Genomic DNA, 15,135 nt, shown 5'->3' with positions numbered 1-15,135 from the left:
GTTAAAGAAACCAGCGTTGTTTATATTGCAATTATTATGTATTGTAGGACATTTCATTAAATTCTAGGTACAGAAAAGAAATACAAAAAATGTTAAATATATATAACTAGTTCTAAACACTGATATATAAAAGAAAAATAACAAAATACATTTCTATTCCTAAAGCATGTGGTAGAATGTCTAAACTATCCAGTGTGATTTCTTAGACCATCTTAAACCTGGTTGGTTTGGTGAATCATGACTTGAAGCTCTTTACTGAACCATTTACTTTTCTACTAAATATACATTGGAAATTGGATTTGGAACAATACTTTAGTAACCGTTGCGCTCAGTCTGCTTGTTTATTCCTCAGTATTTATGCAGTTTCTGCCTGCCGTACATCAGTTATGGATGTATTGATTCTTGTCACGTAATATCTCCCCCCACATAATTCCCAGAGGAATAAAACACAACACCACTTCTTTTCATGAATCAAATTAGCACACCGTTTTGGGGTATAGTGAGGTTAAATACAAATCTGACTGTATGCCGTTTGTTTTATTTCTCCTGTAGTGGCTTAAATATTGTTTTCCATCATAGCACGACCTCTGTTCTGTACGGTGCTCTTCTTCTGCAGCCTGCTGGCGATGTGTATAGAGGCAAATAATTAGCATCAATTTAGAAAGCTGCTGTCTGAAAGAGGCGGCTCGGTTAGGAGCCAATTTATCATGTAAATGAACAGCAGCTGGAACCGATGCCCAGGAGTTTGGAAAGTATTCCATATAGAAAACCACAAACCTGAAAAATATATTAACCATATATGTGGTTTTAGAACTAACACATTGTAATTTCTTAAAAGCAATGCGACTTTAATTATTTCGAGAGAGTTTAGGAAAGTCAGGTCCGAAATGTCAAACTGTTTAAGGACAATTGAATTCAGGGAAGTGTGCTGATACAAGAACTTCTTCGAGGATGTACAAATGAGAGTATGCAGCACAGGGCCTGAGCGTTCATGCATGCACAGATAATAAAAGCATTTGCTCTACAAATTACATTATATAAAAACACATTTTATTCATCCACAAAATTATTTAGTAAACTTTACTTCCCATCAGGTGAGTCTAATGGCTTTGAAGCGTATTAACACACCATAGTAAGTACGAGCAATAATCATAGAGACGCTTTCCCTCGCAACAGCCCACTAATTGTTATTGACCTGAAAAGACCTTTCCATTTCCCTGACATACGTGAACTACATACATTAGGTATGAAAAATGCAAACTGCTTGTTTAACTTCTGAGCACCATCATTGTTTCAGTCAACGACTGCTTATTTATGGGTTTCCAGAGTGCCGTTTACTTCCAAATCTGATCTGTTGCAGCCGGCATACAGTATGTCTCCATTAGTTGTAATGAAACACGGTAATATTCGGCAGCACGCTGGGGCGAGAACTCGTTTCATGTTAAGGCTTCAAGGAGAGCGAGATCAAGAGTTGGTGCTTACAAAACTAGACGTTTCTATGAATATATGAATACCATCTAAATGGGAATGAGTTTTGCGTGAGGGAAAAACGCTCAACCGGCCGTGTCTGCAATCTTTCGATTCTCTCTTTTTTTATGATATCAAATTAGTTTTTCTTTTCCTTTGGGGGCATGTCATTATTGTGATGTATGTTTGTAGGTTGTCCTCAACACAAACAGTGGTGTCATAATTACTACATACGGTACATTATCATTACCATTAGAAACAGTGCAGCTTCAGACGGCACATATAAATCTGCCTTCATGTCTTCATTAGCCTTTCACTATTTGCCATTAATGTCTTCACCATTAGTGCCACAAGGAAATTGCTATAGTTGTGGCAGTTGCATTATGGGCTATAATTTTTATGCATATGATTTTTTCCAATAGCCACTGCTGATGAGATAACAACCTTGAGGAAAGCGGGCTCATTGTGTATGTTTGTGTACCGTGCCTGTTACTGGTTGTGCTGGAGATGGCATCGCCTTGTAACCAGTCAGCCAATTACATGTGAATTGCTTTAAGGAAAGATGGTCTTGTTACCTATCGAGAGCAAAGAAATGGATGGTTGTCAGACAAACCAACTATTACATGAATAGTTGAATACTTGATCTTGGATGTTAAATATTTCTTATAGCTAAAGTGACAGTTCACCTAAAAAGAAAAACAATATTCCATCATTTAGTCACCCTCGTGTCATCTCAAACCTGTATGACTTTCTCCAACAGACCACAAAGTAATATATTTTGAAGGACATTGGTAACTAGATAATATCTGGGTCCCATTGACTTCCACTGTATGTAAACAAAACCACTGAGACGTTTTTCCAAATATCTTCTTTTGTGTTCCACTAAAGAAAAAGTCATATATAAATAGGTTTTGAATGAAATGAGGGTAAAAAAGTGACGACAAAATGTTAATCTCTCATTTTTGTTAATTATTCTTGATGCATATGATCAAACTTGTCTTTCATCTTCATTTTCCTCTTGCATCGGAATTATTATTGCTGGAGGAGCCTGTCTTAAGTCTCCGTTACTATCCAAACCATGTGTGTGTGCACATATGAATAATGAATGATCTCAGTGTGTCCTCCCTCACAGGCTTATATGGATTACATCAGAGGAAGATCAATTGCCTGTGTCTCTGATAAGCACTCCGCACGCTTTGTTTCAGGCATTGCACAGGAAAGCTCTTAAACGTCTGCCGTAGTCTAACAAAGATATGCCAACACCTGCTGGCAGCTTCGGAAAGAGACTCCAAAAATCCCCAATAAGACACATGGGAGGTTTGTCCATGCTGTCCGCATAATCTACAGTGTGTTTATGTGTGTGTTTCGATGGGGGTTGTTTAAGCACTAGTGATTCTGTGAGCTGATGAAGCGTTTCATATGACGTGAGTGCTAGGTTAGAGAATCACAACCTGCTGTTTTACTGAATTGATCCCGCTTAGTAAGTGCTTAGGATATATTGATTGATTTCACACGCGTAGTCCTACTTAAACAACCTGCGGGTATGCGTGTGTGTGTGAATTGGAAGCAAAAAATGAAATTACGAAATTACCCTTTAAATGCTAATGCACAGATATACAGTTACACATGCATTTTATTTCTAAACGGTTTAATGAATAACACACTTTGTTGGATACTTGTTAATACGAGCATTTTGACATCATTTTGTGTGAATATGTCCGTTGAAGAGTTAAAAGAAACTTGTATGGTTTATCATTTGTTGGTCAGAAAAATCGATCAAATCAAGCCTCAGAAACAATGTGAATCGTTCTAGAAAAAGCAGTGCAGTAACTAAGTGTTATGTGTGTTTCAGACAAGTGCTGTGCTGTGTTCGGGTGGATGTGCTCTGTTGGCCGTCAGCTCCCTTCTGGCCATCATCACCATCTTCCTGCCCGGTGGAGCCTGTGAGAGGAGAATCTGCACGCTGGCTGGATACATGCAGATGGCTGCAGGTTAGTTCCTGGCTTTTCTGTCTGACCTCTGACACCCATTATCACCCTGAGGAGGGTAACATCACTGACTAGTAGCTGTGAGATGCAGAATGAAGAGAATGATGGCAAACTGATTTTGGTGTAAACAGACCTGCTGCATAAAGTGTGGTCTACATTACAGTTTATTCTGGCCAAGAACATCCCACCTAAAGACTAGGAGACCTGTTGAAAAGGAACCAATTGGAGTTCATTGTTTTCCGGTTAGGGGTGGGGTTATAATACACGCCACGTATAAGAAAATTGTATGGAATGCTGTGCCATTCTCTGTGAACAGTTATACAAAAATAATGATTTGACACTGTAATAATTTATTGAGATAATATTCATAAATATCTGCCCAATGAATTAAAAAGGAAAGCTATTTAAAAATGAAACCGTTCTGTTTGTAGATATTTAGTCAATTTGGTAGTTAGTGTCCCACATAAAAGCCTGAGATGTAGTCTTTACCAAATCCAGTAATTTGTTGTTCCTTATATTAGTTATGATATTAACCCGTACAGTATGTCGTATACATTATTTTGTTGCTCTGAAATAAACACCGGTGTTCTTCAGCTTTTGACGCTTGAGCTTTCTTTAAAATCCGATCTGTTCGACTGGCTTTTGCAGAATTTTCATGAGGAAGGTACACATGTGCGCCTTAAAACTGCCAGGAAAATCATACAAATGTAGTCTCCAGGCAACTACTAGAAGCATTTATAAGGAAGAACTAGAGCTTTTGTCTGGATTTGCCAAAATTTCGAATGAGACATCTAGGAGCAAGTCAAATAGAAACATGCTTTTCCACTCAGAAAACGTTTTTTATTGACTGGCACTAAAAAAACACGACAGATGCCACTGAATTAGATGTCCTGAAATAAATGGCCAGTTCTTGGTCAGGATTAGCTGTGACGTTAACCTGACTTCATGCCTTTGGTCAAGAGTCTGGTTTTGACTGGAACACCCAACCACATCTCTTTCCCACCTTTACCTTGAAGAATGCATTACATTTCCCTGCTCTCATCTTCTATGTATACATTTCAGGGATAGTTCAGCCCAAAATGAAAATTCTATCATCATTTACTGAACCGTTTTGACATCCCAAACCTTAATGAAGAAAATATTTTAACCTCTTCTGCAGAACACCACAAAGAAGAACTATTTCGAAAAATGTTGGTAAAAGAAAACGTTGGTCCCCATTAACTTGCATTGATCAATGGGCAGCCGCGGTTTTTGGATACCAATAATCTTCGTAATCAATTATTTTGTTCTTGACCTGATAAAAAATCTTTCTTTGAGGTGAACCTTCCATTATAAAGCATTTGACAGCAAGAATCTTAATAAAGGACCCCCTATAGCTTGTGCGCCCACTCTCACATCCCCCTTTGATATCATGCAATACACATTGAAGCTTAGCTGACTGCACTGGGTGTCCCATTTGATATCTTTAGAACATCATATTTGAAGTGTTATTCACTTTTTTGTTGGGCTCGAAGAAATAATGATTTGATATGACTTTGGTGAAGCTGGTGTTTGGAACCGGTATGTTTCTGGTCAGAGGTGGTCTACCAAAAACAAGAAACCCAAGGTTGTGGACCATTTTGACCTAGTATTTCCTCCTATCTAGACCGGGTTGAACCAGCCATTGACTATAAATGATCATCCTGTAACCATGTTAAACCACCAAGGCAGGAGAATGTGTTTGCCTATACTGATATCTCACACCGTCTACTTTACCCTGCCGTGATTATGCATATATTTTCTGAATATAAAACTCAACTGCCCATCCTTCTGAAAGCACTTTGTTGCAAAGCGCGTCCATCACAATAGCTAAATGAATAAATAAAGGAATAAGTGTTTGCACTTGGTGGTGGTTGCTAGGTGACCGCCATCACCAGAGCGTTGTGATGGCACAGTTCGGGCACTCAGAGATTTCGTTAAAAAAGACAATTACAGCTCCTTTACGCAGGTCAGCGGTTCATGGATGCCTTGCGTCGTATGTGGGACTGGCCTTCGTTCAACTGCTCCTATAGACAGCACCGTCCTGCACGTGTGTGCATTTTATACTTGCTGCGACAAGCACCCATGCGGAAAGCTTCATAAACATTGTTTATATGCCAGATAAATGTGAAGCATGCCAGAATGTCCTCTGTCAGTTTGATGCCTTGAAAATGAGTTTTATTGGCAGAATACATTTAAATGCTTGGTTTTATTCAGTCTATCCATTGAGGGTTACAGAGAAACCTTAAATAATTGTGCTGATATATGTCCCTGTTCTAATTAGAAAGTAATGATATTTTCATAAAACTACTGAAATAATGGGAAATGTAAAAAGCCAAAGACTGTAACAAACTGCATTGATATTCTCGGTGTTCGTTTTAAGAGGGATATTTTCAAGTGTAAAGAAGACACTTCGTAATCAACCTCAGCTCACACCACATCCTAACCAAACGTGATGCGATGAGATTTCTGCTATAAGCAATTTGTTTGCCCATACCGAATGCGAAAAAGGGGCGGGGCGTGACAATAAATCACAAAACTCAGCCAATCAGAACAGTTTTTCTCTGTCCATGCGCCCTCTCGCGCTGCAGCTGAAGAGTGCACATGTAGAGAGATGCGTAAATGTACTGTATATAGCCGTCATCATCTATGTTTGACGATTAATATTCATGAGGTACAGAACTTACATCGAATGAGATCGTTGTGTGGGCGGAGAGCTGTCAGCCGCGACGTTGCAGAAATACAGAAACGGCCATTGCTCGTCGCGCAGCCCTGTCGCGCCTGGTTAGGACAAAACCTCTGATTAACATGGAAAAAAATACCTTTATACCTTTGGTTAGGACACGGTGTCAGATAGATGCTGTAGACAAGCTTTCTAGAACAAATATGCCCTGCAAGAAAAGCTTTGCACTCTTGCACGTTAGAGGCTTTTAGAAACGTTTCCTACTGAGATGTTTTGAAAAAGTTTTGTGGGATAAAGTTTAAAAACTAATAAGCCCATAAAGTTTCAGTGCGTTTGCCTGAGGCTAAGAGACATTTCAAGTTTGAGTTTAAATGTTTTATGCGCCGTTTACTGAATAAAAGTTCTCATCATTCCTTTGAATCAGTATGAGCAGACATTATTTTGTGCCAGACTGTCAGATTGAAGTAAACCACAGAAAATGTAAGAATTCAAGGCTGTGTGATGTGTGAGTGACAGACATTCTGTGCTGCAGTGATGGACACTTGCAAGACATGGGGGCCATTTTACATCCGACGAAAAAACGCAGAGCTTTTGATGTGTTTTGGCTGTTTGTTTACACGAAAAGACGTAAATCATTCAAAACGGGTCTCAAAGAGGTAGTTTTTAGAACGCTATCGTCTCCGTCTAAACTGCGGTAACACAAGTTTTTTATTACATCAACGTCATGTAAACCAACACTTAGACGTGCCCTTATCTTGACTTTGACTTCAAATGCAGACTTGTGAAATGCAGAGGTCATGAGATCGACAAGGAAGAGGTATTTTCTTTGAATATCTTGACATTGTTTTGAATGGTCTAATATATTTTGCTCATCCATTCATTTGAATATGTCAGATGATACAATCATGCAGATGCAGCTCTGGTCTTTGACCAAGATAAAATATTGAAGTGACCAATTTTTCCCTTTGTCTCTTTGTTATTTGCTTTATGCAAATGAACTGTCCACACTACAGTGTAAATCAATGCATTAAATAGTCACTATAGCGCTGATGCCGCAGCACATGCAATATAAATCATCTCATAAATCATCTCATAAGCATCTCAGTGTCATTCAAGAGTCTGGCATTCTGTCAACATTTTATCAACATTACAATAAAATCACTATGATTTGCAAACTGAGTTATTTGTGTGGCTAAAACACGGACCTGGAGATCAAAGGAGAGAGTGTTTGTTTGCTGATGTGAAACGTAAGATCCGTTGGATAATGGCCCTGCGAGTATAATCAAGGTGTTATGTAGAGGAAATGATAGCGGAGTCGCATTAAATGTGATGATGGCAACTTTCACACTTATTCATAACAAACAACAGGACCTTATGCCAGGCATTGATTCATCAGCATGCGCATGCCCGCACGATTGTTAGCCCGATGATACGCCGCACATATGGAGATCACAGAAGTAAATGGCTGAGGAGCAAACTGGAGGAAACAGAATTCTGAAGTGAGCTGAGAAAATTGGATGTGCTGGTGACCTTTCCTACGCTTTGTGGTTGAGTCATTGGTCGAATTTATGCAATTTCTCGATGCCGAACTTGTACAAGGTCTGTTGGAATTCACCTTGACTGAAAACTGTAAAGAGAAAAGGATAAATGATGAATGATGTAAGATGTTTTCAGTGTCCCGCTGGCCGTGACGGACATATTGAATTGCGTGATCTGTTTTCCTGAAGATGTTATTTGTGGTTTACGAGTCATCTAGTGGATGTCTGTCTGCTCTCCTGTGTGAAGTGAAATGTATACGGCCACAGAGTAGAACACACTGTCCAGTGTGAACTAGAGGAACATTAGATTTGACATCTGGTTGGAACAAATGTTCTAAATGACTTGAAGTTTGATTCTCTCATCATTTACTCACCTTTGCCTTCCCAAATATATGCCATATCATTTTTGGGAGAACTATTCATTTAATGGTTAGTTGTTGGCACCACTGAAAAGCTGATTTTTTATTTTTCTGTGTTTTATGGTACTAGACAGGTTCACTGATTTCATTCAGCCACTTATATTTTCTGTATATCCTTCTTACCCTTAAAAAAATGACATTGGACTGAAACATTGATTTGCTTGATACAGTATATGAGTTATGACCCGGACCACGCTATTTTAATAAGTTAATGTTCAACAGGCTATTTTCTTCAATATATTCTGGAGTTTTTGGATAGGCCTACTGCAGTGTTGGGCGCGTTACTTTAAAAAAGTAATTTGTTATAGTTACTAGTTACTTCTCAAAAATAGTAATTGAGTTTGTAACTTAGTTACATCATTATAAAAGTAACTAATTGACGGTGGCATGTGACGATGTGATCGTTAGGTGCTTCATTAGATTAGTATTATTCTATTCATTCCGTTAAATTACATTTATCTATGAGATTCTCAAGGTGTATCCATCTGTAAATTCTTCTGGGTTGTACAGTATTTAACACTAGAGATGAAGGACAGTTGATGTCAGAGAACGAATGTTTAAAATCTCTTTTCATCTGATGCTTGTGGTTTCTTTTCATCCTACAGACATAATTTCAGTTTCCTCTATGCTCTACAGCCACAGTTCATAAGACTTTTGACTTCAAATTTTCCAAAACCACTTGCACAGTGTTGTATATATTTTGCTTAATTGTGTACTTGCATATCTCTAATGTTTCCAACAATGGTTAAATTGTGAATTTCTCTGGTTTCAAACAGTGTCAATAGTATCTCGTCTGTGTTATTCTCAATCATGCATTCTGAAATCATACATACCGAGGGTCTGGGAACTATATATATATATATATATACAGTATATAAGGTCAGCTTGAATCTTCGATTGTGTTGTTTCCAGTTAAAGAACGTAACATGCCAGAAATCCTGTAGAATTCAGATAACGAATTCATACTTTATCAGTGAAGTGTGCCTTACACATAAAATGGTCGGCCAGCGGTCCAAGGCCCAGATGTCTGAGGCTGAGACTACGTGCAGTGATCAATCTGCGTGACGTCGCAGTTGCACACTCCCCATAGCAAAATGCTTAGTAAAATCCTGTCAAATAAAAGCGAAATAATCGTGATAGCGTCTAGCACTTCACAGCAAACTGAGGTTCTTTACAATAACGCTTATCCGCCACCATTATCACACGCCGATACACTATTTGCAGTCCTACACATTTGTGTTGTGTGAGGTAGTGGGTGGGATTGGGCTTATTAGTGGTAATTGCTGGCTTTCCTTCACTTATAATTTACAGTCTCGCTGCAAAATCACATCTCTTATTCTCTCTCTTCCTTGCCTTATTTCGCTCTCTCCTGGAAGATTTCTCTCTCGCGTCATTTTGGTCCTCCCAGTCTTTTTTCCCCCACTTCTGTTGATCTTCCTCTTTTGATTCGTCTCGCTGAAAGAAAAACAACAAAGAGAATTTCTGCTCGTTCTGCCTTGCTTCCCACCCCATCACTCTTAAAAGAGTTTGTAGCGACAGTAGCCTGCTGTGTCAGCTCTCCCCTGGGCCAGTAAAAGCACACGGCTACATGACTGCACGACCAGTTATGACTTTCATCGCCACAGGACCGAGTTCAGTGCTTGAGGGATGATTTGATCGTATCCTTTATTCAAAGCGTCAACTCAGTTGCACACGTTTCCGTCAGGTCTTCATAAACCGTCAGTCACCTTTTTCTTCACCGAGATATCAAAGTGACCGGAGTGATGCGGTCTTGGTTCATATATCCTAGAAAACGCTAATGAGGGTCATGTGATATTGAGATGTTCATGAGTTTGCTCCCGCTGTGCACAGGATGTGTCTGAGAGAGAGAAGAAGTGATGGCTCACTTTGCTGTGACACACTCATAAACACAACCCCGCCAGCCACACCTCGCTCTCTTTCAAAGTTTTGAGCTATGGATGTAATTGGTTTCTCATTTTCGGTTCAGCTGTTGCAGATATGTTTCGTCATGCACGCGGCTGTCTCGGTGTACATACTTGTGCACTCTGAGGAGCTTGTGGATCGCGGCCCTGTAGTGGCCCGTGTGAATTGGAGCTGTTTGGATCCATTATCTTCCTCAGCTCATGTTTTGCCACTACGGGACGGCTAATTGGCTCGTGTAAATGTGCGCAGGAAAGCATTGAAAGGCAGACGAGAGCGGCGTGTGAGTTATGATATGCATTGCTCTTGTTTGACTGTAATGTATTCAGTCACATCTCACTTCTGCTGCCTGGAGCTCGCCCGCATTGGGAGCCTGTAGACCATCTCTGTCGCTCTCTCTTTCTGTCTCCCTGCAAATCAGTTTTACCATCCCTCTACTTCTCATTGTCTCAAATAATCCTTTTGTTGGGAAGCCAACACAGTATCTTTTGTTTCTTTCAAAGTCTCCTCAGATTTTCTGTTCATCATCTTAAATCATCATTCATTTGTTTGTCTGGTCTGCTCATCTGCCTTTTCTTTCTGCTGCTGCCTCTGGTTCCTTTCTGCTCGGTTTTGTCTCTTATGCATGACTCATTCTGTTTCGGTTAGAGATGTGTTCTCGTCTGTCCCAAAAATGCCTGTTTTCCCTTTTACTTGTGTTGAGGAGAGCAAGCCGTCGCTCTGAACATCTGTGTCGTGTCTGCGTCTCTTCTGGGCTGGGTGTATCGTAGAGACTGTTGCTTTTATTTCACCGTACATGGTTTTGGATGAGAACTTGGTAATGTCAGGGGGATTTCATTTCTCCACCCATAACAAAACGCAAACAAATTGACCCAAATTACCTCAAAACACATACAGATATAGATGATATTTGGAGCTGATTAATATAAGCCAAATCCCACAACGCTTTTTGCAATGACAGAGGAGATTGTGGCTGTTTATCATCCAGGGCTGTGGCTATCCATTTATCGTGAATAATAGTGGCCAAAAGTGATGTCCAGGTGGGTATAATTGGACAATATTAGCTTTTTATGCCCCCTCGGGTTAGGTTAAACCATCAGGATATGAGGAGTGTGCATATGCTGTTTAGGTATGTTTTGAAGTAAGGCTGGTTTAAGCTGGTCATGTGCTGGTCCTTAGCTGTTTTGAACTTGTTTAAGCTGGTCCCAAGCAGCTAGCTCCCAGGTCAGGACCAGCTCCTAACAGCGACTATCCCAGACCATCTGTTTTTTTCAACAGGGAAAAGTATTTAGCATTTCTTTGTATGCAATGTCTAGTGCAGCACTAGACCACTGCTTAGACAACTACGTTTAGATCCTGTGTCCTGCTGAAATTTTGTGTAGTCTTTCTCTTCAGCAGCTGTGTTGGCACTGGTAACTTTTAATGGCAGTGCTGGAGTGATGAGGGTTCTGCCGCTGACCATGTATCAGGACACAGCTCGATAAATAACAGGCTGCAAGTTCTTCACTGCTGCGTGTCTCTAAATCTTTCATGCTTTGAGGGACTCAGCATAAATTCCTGCACCTCCGATGCTGAGCCTCGTCTTTTTCTCATTTCTGCACCGGGTATTTTATGGCCGCCTCATGACGGGAAGAGTTTTGGAGAGAGAAGCCATTTTAAGTGCGTGTGGTGTCCTCTTGGTCTCTTTGTAGTATTAAAGATATCTGCACAAACATTGGAGGAGTCTTGGGAGGAGCTGTCCGTTCTGTCCTGTCACGCAATACAGAGGCATAAATAAACAGCCCACCTATCGTTACGGATCAACCTAATATAATCTAATTTTGTATTCCAGTGGGAGACAATCATTGTAATGATTCAATTTTAAATGAGCAAAATCAATATTGTGGGAGAAAAACAGACTCGACGAGTGGCTTCCTCTTCCTTTAATGGGACACCTGAGTTTGTTTGTCTATAATCACAATCACACAGAAACCATCCCAGAGAAAGACCTTCAACGGAAATTAATTTGTAAAATGGTCCACTTGGATTTCATTTATAATGCAGCATTTATGGGATGCAACTGATACTTCATGGATGTATAAGAACTCTTCTACACACAAAAACATTGAACATTATGCATCATTAGTTATTGTAGCTTATTCACAAAAAGGAAATCATTCCAAATGTTCCCTGGGACCCTGCTGAAGTGCACAAAAAGGTAATCTCAGGCTTAAATTCGTTCTGTGTAAGAAATAACCTGCAGCTAAAAATGACAAGCTCTGTTCTTCATCCAAGAATTGACATTAAACATTCTGTCTGTATTATTTCTCTTTGACAGCTTTGGTCATCATGAAAGCAGAATGACATGATGTGCACTAGAACCAAAGATGATGATGACTGACAGCTGGTGTTGACAGCTAGATCGACACTGTAGGAGGTCTGAACAGCTTATTCAGCCATCGTGAAAAACAGCTCTCTCAGTTTCAGGCTTGTTAAATCAGCTGAAAAGATCAACTCAAGCCAATTCATTTTTACAACTTTAGAATTTTTTGGTTACAAATCATTCCTGTAGTTACAAATTAAATATTTTAAAGGGTTTTAATGTGTTAATGCGTTGGCCCTTTGATACTATACAACAGAAATCACGTATTTCAGGAGCAGAATATTTACAGCATTCAGTTGCCTTACAGAAAGTTTGAAACATTTTACAGCATACTTTAATGTAAATGGAATCAACATTAATAACTTCAATTACAGTATAATGCGGATTAATACCCTATAAACAACAACATATGATTTTTTCCGTAACTGTGCAGCCCTACCATAAGGTGTTTTAATATTGAAATAAAACGTGACAAGAAACATTAAAAACTTGTGATGAAAGACGCAGACAAGAGCAATGTAATGCAATGGGACTTTAATCGCTCTTTTACAATGTTTGTTATATTTATTATTAACTCTTTATTAATATATTGATTTAATGTGTTTATCTATATTTCATTTAGCATTTAAATCTTAATGCGTATTTATAAATGAAGTCCATCGTGTATTAAATTTGCTAATATGGAACTATATTTTACAACCACAAAGTAAAAAACATTCCGCCCTCTTTGTTCCCTCAGACGCCAACTAGCACCTTGGACAGCGTAAAGGGAAGGCCTTGGTAGCAAAGAACTTAAAGAACAGAGATTAGACAAATGATTTTAAATGAGTTAGTTATTAAATAATCTTACAAATCCGTCATAATCACTCATCCGAGGAGACATTTAGAATTTTGCCTTTCGATGACGGAGTGCTGCAGAAACTGCTACAAGTTGTTCCTTATTAAGCGACTTCCAACTTCATGCTCAATGGACATCTGGGCGAGTTCAGACAGTCGTGCTTGCAGCATCGTTGACCGCAGATAAGATTTTATAAGCCGCAGGCATGATAAACGCCTTTCTCGGGAAGCAACACGGACGGCCACTGTCAGCAGAAGTCATAGAGCGATGATCAGGTCTGGGTACAATCTGACCACATTGTTGAAGTACAGCAGTAGATTCTTGAACTGGGACAGAGCGGGCCGCAGCTCTTAGCTCACGACAAGGTCTTTTACGTCCACATCAACAATGATTCAGATTTTTGCAACTCTCTTCAACTGTACCATTTTCTATCCCGTTTTTCATTTCTTAATTAATTAATCCTTAAAGGAATTGTTCACTTTCAACATACATTTTCATGATAATTTACTCATCCCTGTTGTCATCCAATATTCTTTTTAGAAATGAAGGTTTTTGACGAAAACATTCAGGATTATTCTCCATATAGTGGACTTCAATGGACTCCAAATGGTCGAAGGTCACAATTACAGTTTCAGTGCAGCTTCAAAGGGCTTTAAACGATACCAGACGGTCTTATCTAGTGATATGACAGGTCATTTTCTAAAAACAATAAAAACTTAAATGCTTTATAAACATAAATGCTCGCCTTGATCTGTTTTGCAAAGCACGCTCACGGCTTCACGTAATACTTAATTACGTTGAAAAGGTCTCGATTCATTCAAAGACGGGGATTCATTCAGTAAAGAAACTGTCTGATTTAGACCTGCTTAGTTTTTGTTTAGACTTAATTCAGCTGTGAGACTGAACTTCTATTCGTCATGCTCTTACCTTGAACTTCTTCTAGTTTAACCTTTGATCAAATAATCTGAAGTACATCATAATAGTTGGTGTATTTAGACATTTTGGCACACGAATAGACAATGTGAGTCTACTCTTAGAGGAAGAAATAACATTAAATTAGTTTTTAGCGTCTGAGAGAAGAGACAGACTCTTGGGAGTCTGTTTCACCCTTCAGGAAGAGGTCTGAGAAGTGGCTAATGGAGGTTGCCGGATGGTAAGAGCGTTTTGTGTGTGTTGGTGTGTCTGTATTGTTACTTTATTGGTATTAAAAGCTTTGGCAATGCTCATCATTTGTATTTTATTTGCCCTCTCAGTATTGGCCAGAAAAGAACAAGGTGTTCTTGTAAGGTCTGATATTTAAAAGCATGTAATATCAGGTCTGTGCATGGTTGTGTGTGTGTGTATATAAGAGCAATTATAGAAACCAGCTGTGATATGGACCTGCAGGTTATTTGTAAACATAAGAGATGATTTTTATTGTGTTCAACAAGGTGTGAACTGATACATGCACGCACTCATACACATTCCCCCCCCGCACACACACATGCACGCACGCACGCACGCACACACACACACACACACACACACACACACACACAGAGGAAATAAATGGCACACACACACACACACACACACACACAGAGGAAATAAATGGCACAAAGCTACCAACTCAAGACTCAGTTCTTATCTTGCTGTCAAAACACTGGGTTGAATGATTCTGCACTCACCTTTCGCTTGTGCTGAGAAGGGAATATGTGTTGCTGGAAAACTGGATTCTGAACTTTTTGCTGTTTAATCATATTTTTGGCTCTGAGATAAAATAACGGTTTAGGCTGAGGTGTTATACACAGTTATTGATAAATTATGGTTCCTTCAGGCATTATTCTGAAAGAAAGCAGTTGTGCTCTTAATAGGTTTCATGAAAGTTTACAAGTGAATGTACATGTGTTCAATTCTGAAATT

General features: G+C 39.3%; 1 protein-coding gene across 1 annotated transcript in view; it reads left to right on the top strand.

Annotated features, from left to right (window-relative positions):
• The window catches only part of lhfpl7 (LHFPL tetraspan subfamily member 7), an 81,515-nt gene that overhangs the window by 23,575 nt on the left and 42,805 nt on the right, over window positions 1-15,135 (top strand). The window contains exon 2 of the mRNA XM_079473742.1: window positions 3,320-3,458. Within this exon, the coding sequence (XP_079329868.1) occupies window positions 3,320-3,458 (139 nt within the window). The remainder of the gene's footprint in view (window positions 1-3,319; window positions 3,459-15,135) is intronic.

The sequence above is a fragment of the Barbatula barbatula genome (assembly GCF_947034865.1).
Source record: "Barbatula barbatula genome assembly, chromosome: 2".
NCBI classification, from domain to species: Eukaryota; Metazoa; Chordata; class Actinopteri; order Cypriniformes; family Nemacheilidae; genus Barbatula; species Barbatula barbatula.
The sequence above is the reverse complement of the archived record's forward strand: the minus strand, read 5'-3'. Positions and strand labels throughout refer to the sequence as shown.